The sequence below is a fragment of the Juglans regia genome, chromosome 3 (assembly GCF_001411555.2).
Source record: "Juglans regia cultivar Chandler chromosome 3, Walnut 2.0, whole genome shotgun sequence".
NCBI classification, from domain to species: domain Eukaryota; kingdom Viridiplantae; phylum Streptophyta; class Magnoliopsida; order Fagales; family Juglandaceae; genus Juglans; species Juglans regia.
The window spans coordinates 30086198-30099819 of record NC_049903.1 but is presented as its reverse complement, the minus strand read 5'-3'; the positions used below and the strand labels follow the sequence as shown (position 1 = coordinate 30099819).

The 13622-nt window shown below is 36.6% G+C and overlaps 1 protein-coding gene across 1 annotated transcript; it reads left to right on the top strand.

The window, feature by feature from the left end:
* The first annotated feature begins 1631 nt into the window (after positions 1 to 1631).
* LOC108984614 (transcription factor AS1) lies at positions 1632 to 5843 on the top strand. The gene is made up of 3 exons (XM_018956630.2): positions 1632 to 1878; positions 2110 to 2155; positions 4425 to 5843. The coding sequence occupies exon 3, from the start codon at positions 4481 to 4483 to the stop codon at positions 5549 to 5551; it is 1071 nt and encodes a 356-aa protein (XP_018812175.1). The 5' UTR covers positions 1632 to 1878; positions 2110 to 2155; positions 4425 to 4480; the 3' UTR covers positions 5552 to 5843.
* The last annotated feature ends 7779 nt before the right edge of the window (positions 5844 to 13622 follow it).

The following is a 13622-nucleotide window of genomic DNA, read 5'->3' as shown; positions in this document are numbered from 1 at the left end:
GAATGATTAAGGCAATCTTCAAATAAACTAAACTCCACGCAAAGACTTGTAAAACAGTATATCCTACTTTAATGTAAAAAAATTATTTTTTTTTAATTAAACCTATCTTTTATAAAAAAAATTTATATAAAATTTATAGAGAAATAATATTTATAATAGTCGAGTGTATAAATATCGTATAATTTTTTTTAAAAAAATATATAAATATGAAATAAAAAAATTTAATTTTTTAATATTAAATCACATTTTTTCAAAATAATTATGTATATTTTACTATTATATATATAACATTATTAAAATTTATAAGGCTGTAATATCATTACTGTTTTATATAACCCTTTTACTTTTCAGTGGTTGTTGTGGTTGCTCAGACTTCAGATCAAAGATCTCATGTTCAGTAAAATATTCACATGGAAGTAAAAGGGTTTATATAAGAGGGAAGGTAGAGAACTACTGGTCTGTCTGATGTGAGTATTTTTACTTTTACTGTAAAACCCACAAAGAATTACAATATATATATATATATATAAATATAGAAAAGATCGTAAAAAAGGACCCCACCACTTGGAAGGGCAAAAAAACAGACGTAACGTATCACTGACATCTCTGCGTAGCCCTTCTGAGCAAAGCAGAAGGTCCCGTCTCCATCACTCTCGTCTCCTTGTGCCGTGAAACCCGGACTACAGTCCCCCCTCTCCGGGGGCCCACCTCCCACCGTCGGCCACACCACCATCTTCATTCTTCCCTCTCCCTCCTTTTCATTCCCCTACGTTCTTCCCTATCTTATCTCTCCTGCATCCATCCCATTTATGGTCGTACACGCAAGTGATGTGATATGATATGAAAGAACTCCTTCCTGCATGGGATCGCCATTCTGTATGGTCAGCGTCGGTGGACCAACTTAATGGGGTAGAAACGGTGCCGTTTTCTACTTGTGTAATGCTAATTACAAATTATAAAGGTATAAATCTTGAGAAAATATATTTATAATTATGAATTGTATAATTATTGTGTAATTATTTTAAAAAATTGAATAAAATATAAGATTTATATAAAAAATATTAATTTTTTAATAATAAATTTCATTTTTAAAAAAAAAAATTAGGCAAAATTTATGTAATTTACAATTATACTTAGAATTACTCCATTTTCAAACTTATATATATCATTTTTATATAAGTTTGTTAACATGCGCCGAATGAGCTCTCGGCAATTATGTTGTCGATCCCTAACAAGATAAGGTAGGGAGTTCACGAGTGGGCCAATGTTTGAGGGGTGGGGACCACTGTGAGTAGAATTCACCAATCTCACTAAATGACACGTGCAGGTGTGGTCTGCTTCCCAATTAGTAATTGCCTGACTCAAATGAAGATCAAAACGTTTGACGGCCGTGATTTAGCCGTCTCTTTATAAACATGACAGCCTCGTAAAGATAATCACAGGTATTATCGACTTGTTAAAGTAAACAACCTTAAAAGCAGGAGCGAAATGGAGGAGGAAGGCGCATTTTAAGCGCTGAAATCGAGCGTACGCCACCCTGCGACATTAAAGTTTTAAACACCTCTCTCTCTCTCCCTCTCCGTGTTATGCTACGCCAGGCTCTGACCTATATATTTATATATATATAATATGAAATGTATGAAATATAGCCTTACTTTCCGTCTTACTTTCCATCTCTCTCGAGCTTTGGCATGGTTCGCCTTTTTATCTGTACGTACAGTAAATGCAAGTAGGTGTTGTAGGCTTGTAGCTGTGGAGTGGTGCGGGTGAAATGAGCGCCGGAGCTTACGGTAGCAAATTCCACAAAAGACGTCAGCATCGCGCCCTCTGCTTGGCCTCCTTTCCTCCCCATTCGCGTGCCCTCCTTTTGCGCGCACTGTCAGATCTCTCTCTCCCTCTCTGACTGTCTGTGTGTTGTCTCAACTTTATCGCGCTCTGTAGTCAAGTCTAATCTCTCATTTCTCGGTCCTCTGCTCTCTTTGCACTGTGCTCCGTGCTCTCTGTTTCTCTCGCTCTAGGCTGGGATTTTTCTCTCTCTAGGGTTTGTGTCTTAGCGTTTCTCCAAATTCCTTCCTTGTTTTTAAGTTCTGTCTCTGTTTCATCAACCAGGAGATGCGTCGAAGACGAAGCTCGGTTCTGGGTGTTTAAGCGAAATGTAAGCGTTTCTGATTGATTGTTTATTTATTTATTTCTCTTTCCGTGATATTTGCTTAGTTTGTTTCAATAAATGGCTTCGTAAAAGTAGTACTTCTGCTTGCCCTTACTGTTCTGGATATGTCCAAGAAATTTGGGTTTCCCGTTTTCTTTCTGCCGTTTGGTTGCTTAGAAGAGTTTGGAAAAGATGAGGAAATTGGAAGATATCTTTGAAGAAAAGGCTATGTAAAAGCAACTGGACGAATAAGCGCGCACCTAATTTCCCCTGAACCCAAGATTACACTATTTGGCGCATTTAGAAGTATCACATTTGGTCACTTCGTATCAAAACTTCTCTTTTAGTGAGTAATTATTGAGTATTGCCTTCTGCCAGATTCTATCTGTTTTGAAAACCGATGCTTTTGGGTGATGATTCTTAAGTGGGACCGTGTGCGTGATTAAGCAAATCTATGGAATGCCTCCGATGATCAAGGTAGTCTTGGTTGAAGACATCTTATACTGAGAGGCTGACGATGGAAAAGAAAAAAAAATCTGTGCTTTAAGATTTTGAAAAAATTCTAAACGATTTAATGATTTCCGCCTGGAAATTGATAAATAATCCCAATAGATTGCTTCGTAAACGATGTTTGGCTACTTTAACTTACCAAAAGGAAATGATATTTTATATATATTTTCCTATGTTGCTTAGTTCGTTTCTCTCTCTTCACTTGAAAACACTCTAATTTAGTAATTTTTTTTTTACCTCTTCCCTGTGCATCCCAGATGGATAAGTCGAGGTTTTGTTCCTGATAAAAAATTTTTTTTTGCATCTTTCTTGCCTTTTCTTTTCGATTAAATAGATTCGGACCAATGTAATAAGAGGACTATGCATCATTATGGATCTGTGTCGTAGGCTTGTAGCTCTAGATAGAGTTGACATATTTTGGATTCAGCTCCGTATCTTTTCTGAAAACGTTTGCTTTGCTGTTTCAAGCTCATAAATTTGTATTGCATTCTCCTTTATTCTTGCTGTAGCTATAATGATGTTAAATATTTAGAATATGGGTAATTGCTATACCAGTTGGGAACCATTTTACGTTGGTAGTGTTTGTGTTTGGTTTCTAGTTAATTCCCCTGTTTCTTATATGGTCTGATAAAAAAAATTTGCAATGCAAAATGTATATGACATGAAAGAAATGAAGGATATAAAAGCGCTTTAATTCCCCTTAAAATTTTAGAAAAGTAAGCCAAGTGGTAAAATCGTGAACAATCACCGATCAATAGAAGATATAATAATCTAGAATAAAAACTATAATAAAATTAGACATAAGGATAAAACCACTGACACAGCTTTAAAGAATATTTTCCATCTGAGCATTTCCGCTTTTTTATATAGAGTATAGATCGAAATTAAGTAATAGTAAAACATCATTAAATGGCCAAAAAAATTCCTTGATCCTCATAAGTAAAACATATCCCTATAATCAGTTAACGGATAAAACGGTCATTTCAGATCCAAAAGAAGCTATTTATGTAGGAAAAAAATCAACCTGTAAATTACTTATTTTGAGTGTTGCAGCGTTCTAGGATACTTTGGTTGGATAATGTATGCCAAGACTATCGTAGCAGATCCTCCTATGGATAAATATATTTAGCACAATTTTATTTTGATCTTGAATGTTTATTGCTGTGCTTGCTATTTTATGAATCCTTTGCTGAATTGTTGGAAAAGCTTGACAGTTTCTTTTAGTAAAACTAAATAGACATATCTGAAATGTCCGTGGGATTTGGATATCATACGCGACTTTGCCAGGGTCCTTGTCTTTTCAAGTTTGAGGAGAATTCTGAATGATTGCTTGATCGGTTCTTCAATCGTACTGTCTTGTGAAAATTGACTGAGTTGTTTGCACCTTGCCATTCGAATGGCTGTTTAGAGTGATATCCATGAGGAGAAATGAATGGATGAAAAATGGAGGCATTAAAAAACTTGGAGAATTCCCTAAAATTTTCTCAAAGAAATTTATTTCTATGCCCGCTGCCACCTTTAGTTTTTATACCTTTGGTTAGGTGCTGCTGTATACCTATTTACTTTTGCACGAATCTATTGTGCAGTGCACGTAGTTGGCTTTTCTTAACTTGTTTTAGGTTCATTCTAAGCCGGTCCTATCTTTTAACATTCTCTTATCCTCTTTGTTCTTTTTATTTTCCCTTTCTGGGAATGCTTTAATCTTTAATATTAATGAATAATCTTTTTCAGGAGTGCTAATACTCATCTTTTGAAAAAATTTTAGATACATTATGAGGAGCGTAAGTTTGAGGCAATGGGCAGTGGCGTTTGCATCTGGAAATGAAGGAGAGACAGCGTTGGAGAGCTGAAGAGGACGCTTTGTTACGTTCCTATGTCAAACAATATGGCCCTAGGGAGTGGAATCTTGTGTCACAGCGCATGGACACACCCTTAAACAGGGATGCCAAATCCTGCTTAGAAAGGTGGAAGAACTACCTCAAACCTGGAATAAAGAAGGGATCCCTCACTGAGGAGGAGCAGCGTCTTGTTATCCGTCTTCAAGCAAAACATGGCAACAAATGGAAGAAAATTGCAGCTGAAGTCCCGGGTCGTACTGCTAAGAGACTAGGCAAGTGGTGGGAAGTGTTTAAGGAGAAGCAGCAGAGAGAGCAAAAGGAGAACAACAAGGCAATTGAACCCATCGAGGACAACAAATACGATAGGATCCTTGAGACTTTTGCAGAGAAGTTAGTGAAAGAGCGTGCTGCCCCAGCATATCTCATGGCCACTTCCAATGGCAGTTTTCTACATGCTGACCCACCTGCTCCTGCACCAGCATTGTTACCTCCATGGCTTTCTAATTCCAATGGCACCTCCACAGTCAGGTCACCTTCCCCTTCTGTAACCCTCACCCTCTCTCCCTCAACAGTTGCTGCCCCTCCACCGATCCCATGGTTGCAGCCTGATAGAGGACCGGATAGCACTCTTGTTTTCTCGAATTTGCCGCCTCAAGCATCAGTCCCTGTTTGTGGAGAGAGCATGTTGATATCAGAATTAACAGACTGTTGCAGAGATTTGGAAGAAGGACACCGTGCTTGGGCATCACATAAGAAGGAAGCAGCCTGGAGGTTAAGAAGGGTAGAGCTGCAACTGGAATCAGAGAAGGCATGCCGGAGGAGGGAAAAGATGGAAGAGATTGAGGCAAAGGTGAAGGCTCTCAGGGAAGAGCAGAAGGTTGCTATGGATAGAATTGAAGCAGAATACCGGGAACAATTAGCGGGACTGAGGAGGGATGCAGAAGCCAAGGAGCAGAAGTTGGCTGAACAATGGGCTGCAAAGCACTTGCGTCTTTCCAAATTTCTTGAGCAGATGGGCTGCAGACCAAGGCTTGCAGAGCCTAATGGCCGATGAGGAAGATCTATATACACAACACAATGGGGTTGGTTGTAACATGTTTATCTGAATCGTCGTATGCTTACCTTGTTTGCTTGATCATGTGTCCATACTGCTCTGATATTCTATTATATAGGTAATACGCGTCTTTATCTTGCACTGTCTATTTATTGGCTGGACCGACTGAATGAATGTAAGGCAGCATTTGCTGAACCTGGGTTTACTTGCATTTTCCTTTTTCTTTTTAGCTGTACATTATAATTATATTCGCATTGTTGCTTTTCTTTCCCGTGTCTTGGGCGAAAACTCAGACTCGTTTGCTGCCTTTTTTATGTTAGACCCAATTTCATTTTAAACGCAATTAGAGCACTCATCTTCCGAAGTAGAGGAGATCGAACTATGGAAGTGGCCTTTTAAGATTTATCATCTATGTGCCTTTAACTTGTTATAGAGCCACTCATGTAGAGCATAAAGGAAGATAGACAAATGAAGTGGACCTTGCAACATTTGTAACTGCACCCGTGAGTTGCTTGAGTAGTATTAAATTCTAATAAATGTTATGAGTTCCACTTCATTCTTAATAAAAAATTTCATTAATATATGATTTTCATAATTATCAAAATACACATCTTATCGAGAAATTTGAATTTTAATATATATATATACCTTAGAACATCTCTATATAATTGCTTTATAAAGACTTATTCCTTGTATTTTTAATTCACACTAAATAACAAAAACGTGGTCTCTAAAGTTTCTCTCTCTCATTGTCGTCCTCTTTTTCATTTTGATAACGTTACCGTGAAATACTTCTTTTTGTTACATTATACCTCTAATGTTATTTCTATCATGAAATCTTTACCAAGATTAATTCAACCATATATATTTTGTTACAAATCAATGCCTTTCGAGCATCTTTGTTAGCTGTTGGCCTCTTTAATTTGATTCTCTGTTAGTCCAATTATTCTTTATAGTATTTGGGAACATAGCAGCTTGAAGCCACATACCCGTTTTGTTGATCTTTTCATTTTTGATCTTATAGTTGAGTACGGCCATATTTAGCCCATTAATAAATGATATTTACAGTTCTAGGGTTTGCAAGTCCAACGCATTTCCTTGATCTCATTTTCATGTAATTTTTTTTAATAAATAAGGACGCATGCATTGTATTCAATTCACTGCGAATAATAATAAAGTAGTTCTCAAAGTTTCCCTATCTCATTATCCTTGTCTCTTCCATTTCAATATATATTATATTCTAATCTCCATCACACCCACATTTCCGCCCTCGTGGTGTGGGATTGCATGGGAGGACATATTGTGCCTCTATCGATGAAGTTGAGGCACTCCAAAAGTCAATTGCCTTCCTTGTTGCGGGCTCATGGTAGGTGTCAGTTTTACACCACACGGGCAGAATAAGTGATCTTCTTGTCCTAATATCGTGTGGGGATCTCAACGTGGAAAAATGAGAAACCCAAAGTTATTGTAATTTCCATTATTTTTTTAGTGTCTTCATACTCTTAAACTATAAACTCATACTACCGCTGTAAGACTCAAGTTATTTTGTACTTCTTTTATGTAATGTTGCTCAAATAAATTTCTATGTTGCCTAGATAACTAATCCGGGGGATATGTAACGCCTCACCTAAAAAGATCCTTAGGACTTGACATAGTAACCATAACTTTAGCTAAATACAAGTTGTGATTCCTAAGAAAGGAGAATTTTGGAGTTTGAGTTGGCAAAGAAACTTACATTATCAACTTAGTTAGTATTTTTAGAAAATTCTAGTGCAATATTGATTTTGACCAAAGAAGCCAAGAGGCTAATGGAAGAATGACAAGTGGCATTGATGAGCTAAGTGATTTGATTAAAATACTAGAGGATTTGGGAAGGCTCGAGAGGTTGGTTTAATAAGGGCCCTAGCTTATTAGGTAAGACGAGAGACTAAGGCTTAAGTCTAACTTGTTGGACACAAGACTATGAGCCTCACTTATTAGACACAATATATTAGGCCCAACCTAGTAAGCATAAATTTATTGGGCTCAACTTAGTAAGATTCAAGGCCATCAGCCCAATTGAAGAAAGACCCAAAATCGGGATCCAACCTAGTGGACTATTGAGGCCAAGGAAAGGCCTAATAAATATAGACATAAAGCCTATTGATAAGTCCACATCTAGGCCCACAATAAAGGCTTGTCCATATGGCCCAATAAAAGCCCAACACTTGAAGCCCTAGCCTTGTATTCCATTTCACTATTCCGAATGAAACCCACGTACACTATACTATCGGTTTCCATCTTACCCAAACCCCCAACCACATGCCCCTAAGGTTCTCTTCCAACCATGATAGGGCCCCTAACTTGAGTTAACATTGCTATTCATCTCACCCATGAACAGTGACTCAAGTATCATGAATTTACATAGTTTTCTTGAAATCTTTTTTTTCATAATTTAAGATCTGAAATTTTTATCTTTTACACTTGTTTTGCATCACTCTTAGACAACCCTTGAATGTTAGAATTAACCCAACCCATGTCACTTGAAGCAAAGACATGTCAATGCCACCGGAGCTCACCAATGGACTTCTCGGTGCAAAACCGAGTGACCCACACAACAAGCCACCAAAACCAACGTCTCTTCAGAAATTTTTCAAGAGGTATTCTGCACCTTTCAGCCATCATTATATCCCCTAAAACCAGACCTAAGACTCGTTCAAAAACAATTTCATAAGCTAAGCCAAAATCACCACTATTCACCTAAGAATTGAAGCTTTGTCCCAACCGTATACCCTTGCTATTTCAAGGATTTTCTGCACCTAAAATGGCCACCCTCTCATGCCACCACCTATGCACCTTTCACCCTTAAAAATTGCTTCAAAGCACTCAATTACAAGCTTGGACAGTCCCCTTTTATAAACCTCAAAACCGATTGGCAAATGAGAAGGCGAAGTGACTCATATTGACTGAAACTATGTGCATCCAAAACTCTTCCTTCATTTTCAGCTCAAACCCAATCAATTGGCAACCAACCCCACCTCTCCCCACCTCTTTACCCACCAGATAAATCCACTCAATGGTGATTATTATGCCCTCAAATCAGACCAAGAGGCTGGGACAAGAACGGGATCAAAACTGCACAGCTTTGAAGAAGCAAACCTGTCGGCCATCACTTGTTTGTCTTTGTGATTTTTGGTTTCAAACTTCTAAACCAATGCAACACCTGCACCTATGGACACCTTCTAGCACTAGACCATGGTTTAATCATGCGAATTTAGGTAACTATTCAACTGACCAAGCCATGACACAACTGAATTTTACACTCAACACTCCACAACCCACTTCCACCACTCACCATACTCACCCTTAAGCTAAACTGTGTCCCTTCTTGACTCTCACCCCTCCATGGAGTCCTATAAATACCTCCCTTCACCCTCACTTCTTCACACAATTTCCTCTAGTGCTCTTGAGAGCAAAACACTTAAAGTGTGAGAAAATAAATGTTGGACCCGAGTAGCTTGAGTGAGTGTGAGAAAAGGTCATGATTTTTGTAGATATTGCCTTATCTTTTGTTGGGTGTTAGATTGACATGTTAGGCTTTGAATTATGGTATGAGAATGAGGATTTGATTGAGTTATGAAAGGTTTTACATGAAGAGATGCATTTCGGTTCATATTTGAAGTTGTGTTTGAATAAATTGTTTTGGTATGAAATTTTAGACATGACATGTCTTGATATGATCTTATATTTTTTACTAATGTCTTGAAAGATTTACTGAAGGCTTAAATTTGAGAAAAACAGCATGTCATAATAGAATTATTAATCAATATCTTATGTTGATCATCAAGCATGTTTCGGTTTTCACTTGGTTGAAGTATATTTTATGAAATCATGGCTAAGTCTCCAAAACATGAGTGATAAGCATCTAGAAATACTTTGTTATCAAAATAAGAATTAGAATGAATGATTTTTTTTTATTATTATATATATATTTTATTGAAGGAGGACGGAACTTTTGGATCTTTATTGAAAAAATCATCACTTTTGACAGATGAATACCATGATTACAATCAAATAACCAACCAAAGAACTTTTAAAACCAACCCGCACTAGTTTATAGACAGCCAAAAAAACAAATCTGTGCAGGATCAAGCAAAACTGTGTAATAATTCTACCACGCATCTTCAATCCAAAAATCATTGAACCTTCCGTAACTTTGCCAAACCACTTCACTCAGTTCGAATAATACCCTTCAACCTGTGTGTTAATTCCTCTGTTGTATACCAGTCCATATTGCAACCACTACTTCCCATCTGAGCAAGGAAATCTGCTGCCATATTCCCCTCCTGAAAGACATGTTGAATTTGAAAATTCAACCTAGCTAAAAGACTTCTGACTTCCTCCCAGAAATTCTTCAAGTACCATATGTTGCATTTTTCCTTTTTTAATCCAATTAACAACCAACATTGAGTCCATCTCAATAAGAATATTTTTAAAACCCATATTATGGCACTTCTAAATTGCCGTCAACAACGCCAGCATCTTCGCCTAATTATTAGTGCCCCGATCCTTACTAGCAGCAAAAGCAAACCTCAAAGTTCCACCTGAATCACGTAGGATCCCACCAACACCTATGTCCCCTAGATTTTGCAAACAATTACCAGCAACATTTACTTTGAACCACCCAGGATGTGGTTTATGCCATGAGACAACAATAATTTTTTCTTTTCTGTGTGTTCTAATCGGCAAGTGCAGCAGAGTAAGCACCTCTACATCTCTTCTCCCCAACCAAGAACCAGCTTTCAACTTAATTCCCACCCAGTTGACCCAATATTTTATCAAGTGCCACAAAGAACTTACGGAAGCTTTATATCCTTCCATCCTTCCATTCATTTAGGTTTTAAACCTCATATTGACAAAGAGAAACTAGAAACATCATGCATGCACACAGTTTGAAAGTTTTATGATGGTTTGGTGTATTCAATGCATAAGTGTTGGGATAAACTCGTGTGGCATGAATCTAAGTTATAAACATGCCTTTAAGATCATATTTTTGGATTGTTAATTGATGAAGTTTGATCACACATGCATAGATATAAGCTATAGGTTTGAAATCACTAAAATGGTCACCAAAAGCATGCCACACGTTGGGTATAAATTTCACGGTAGTTATTTGAATCTTGTAATTCTAAGGTCACATATCAATTAGAACATAGAAAATATGAGGTTTGTGAACGTTGGTGAAAATATGAGGTTTGTGAATGTTGGTGAAAGTTTAGAGCCTAAGTGGCAATTTCAGGAAATGTAGGGGCATTTTTGTAAATATCATTGTTTGACCCCTTTTGATTATGAGCATTTTCCTTAATTATGCAATTCCTAACTTTGAATAACTTTTATTACAGCCGCACCAATTTCCTAAGTACCCGGAAAGTTTGTATAAGCACCAATTTATTTATGATTCTTGTATAAGCGCCGCATTCATTTTATTAAATATCATTGAGCATGAAATATCATATGATACATCCTTAAGCATTTGATTACTTGCTTATATGATATGTAAAATTCTCACTATTTTAGTATATTGCATCTATAAATGTCATTTTTCATGAAACTTACGCATATGTCATGAAATACATTTTTCAAGTATTGTAGGAAAATAAATTTTGTCAAAACCCCAAAGGCTAGGATGAGAAATTATCCTAATGGAAATCCTATGTCCACTCTAAAGTGAGTAAAAATAGAGTGGTAATCCTTGGGTTGACAAAGAACTGTCAATGGCTTTCGAATAGATTTTTTTTAAAGAATGAGAGCGAAGTCATTTGTGACAACGAATGCTGATGGGTGCATACATTATGATATTATGTTATGATGATGATATGTTATGATGAAATGTTATGATACCAATGCATTGTGTAACGAGTCTGTAGACGACGTTGTTCCAACGTGAGTTGTACTACGGTTATTAGCAGGTACTCATAGTGCATATAGGAGAGTTGTAACGATACTATACGTTATGTTATGTTAATGATGGCTTGAATAACGAAGAAATGTTATGTTTTTTAAAAGATGAAGTGAAAACTGTTCTATGCAAGAAAATGTGCATCAAAAGTTTTTGGAAAATGCTGAGGAATCTCGATGGAAGACAAATACGGATTTTTCTGCATGTCTAGCATGCATTTCATGTTTACCACGTGCATATCTTACCTATATGCAAGTTGGTTGTTTAACTTACTAAGATTTCAAGGAATCTCACTATTGTAGTTCCACTACCATTCCACCTAGAATGGTAGACGTTGTGTCAGGACTGGCATACGACGAGCAGGATGAACCGTTGGCTTTAGATGGTTGAGAATGGGCCCGATCTTGAGAATAGGGTTCAAGAGATGCAAACCTGATTTTAGTAATTAATGTAAGGAGTAAGGGTTCAAGAGATGCAAACTTAGTATTTTAACGAGGTTCGAATCCACTACCAACGTTGTCGCCTCAAACTAAACCTTGAGGATTTTCAAATTCACTATTCAACCTCTTTTAGATGAAAATAGAAGCATATTACACATTTGAACATAAATGCTTCAAGGAGTTTGTGTAGAACACTTTTACGCATATAATCACCTTACAATTGGTGATTTGGCTATTGCTCTATGTAGAACTTCTATTACACTCACAAGGATTAATACACTTCTTTACAGTTACAAGAAAGTTGATAATGAGTAGATTATCATAATACACTCTTAAATGAGTGAAATGAAACAATACAACACAAATTATATCTCTTTATAAAATGAATAAGTGATAAGGCTTGATACTTAAAAAGGGTGAATGAACATAAACATAATTTATATTCCCCAACAATTGGGATGTTGGCACACCAAGCTTACACATAGCTAATCCAATGCCCCTTCAAAATCTTTGGGCTTCCTCTATCTTGGACAACCACTTGGGCTGGCCCACAACCTTACGCAATAATTAAATATCAATAGATGCCCCCCATGGCTATATTAATGAAGAAGATATACATTGGAAAATGATAAACTTTCAATTCTATTTCAAATTAAGGTTAGTCTATAAAATTGAGATTAATTTTTATGAAAGGGCATAATTACATGTGTTGTTTATAAAATAAGACGTAAAATATTTAGTAAAGAGTTGCAAATGTACCATTACCCATAAATAGTAGTTGATACCAAAGAACTTTTAAAACAAAGTACATATAGAAACAGATTTTGGGCGGAAATGAAGTAGTAAAGTCCATAACCAGTTACAGACACAAAATAAGTTATAAGCATAAACAAAGCCAATAAACCTCATGATTGTAACTTGGGCACAAATTTTACAACCCCTCATTGTTTTGGCCATTGTTATGATGGAAATATACAACCTCATGATACAGGGGGTTGTAAGGAAGATGGTTGAGCACACTACACTCTTCATTATAGTTCAAAATGGCTCTAAGGGATGCATCCAATCTAGCAATGTTGTCTTTCTCTCATACAAGTCTTGCTTGATCATATATAGGATCGCATGTAACATAATCTAAGAATTGGACTATACCTTTTTTCCATTCTTCTATACTTGTCTTCTCAATAATCGCCTTGTTGTTTCCTGCAATCATTCAATCAATTAGAGTAAATAGTTGAAGTAACACCAAACACTATTTTTACTATATACATCTTGTAATTAGCAACCATACAGTTACCTTCTGGTTGTATTGGATTAGTTGAAATAAAATCTTGGGCTGGGGCTACACTGCTTTGTCCTTCTCCTAATGGTGCAAATCACCCCCTCAAGGTTTTTGTTATTACTGAAGGCAAAATACAATCCTCAAATAGCACTACACTGCTTTTTCCATTCTTCGAGATTGGGTGAATTCTCCACTATCACTATGTCGTTTCCTACAATCAATGATAGTAAAAAATGTAGAGAAACACCAAACTCCACTTTCACTATCCGCATCATGTAATTATTGATATAGTTACCTTTTGCCTCTAGTATAAGGTTAGTTGAAACAAAATTTGGGAAGACGATTACATTGCTTTGCCATTCTTCTAGATTTGGCTGCTCTGCTATCCCTCTATTGCTTCCTGCAATTAAT

What these genes read in the sequence shown, in the direction of transcription:
- LOC108984614 (XM_018956630.2), top strand. Translation starts at nt 4,481, where the DNA reads ATGAAGGAGAGACAGCGTTGGAGAGCTGAAGAGGACGCTTTGTTACGT.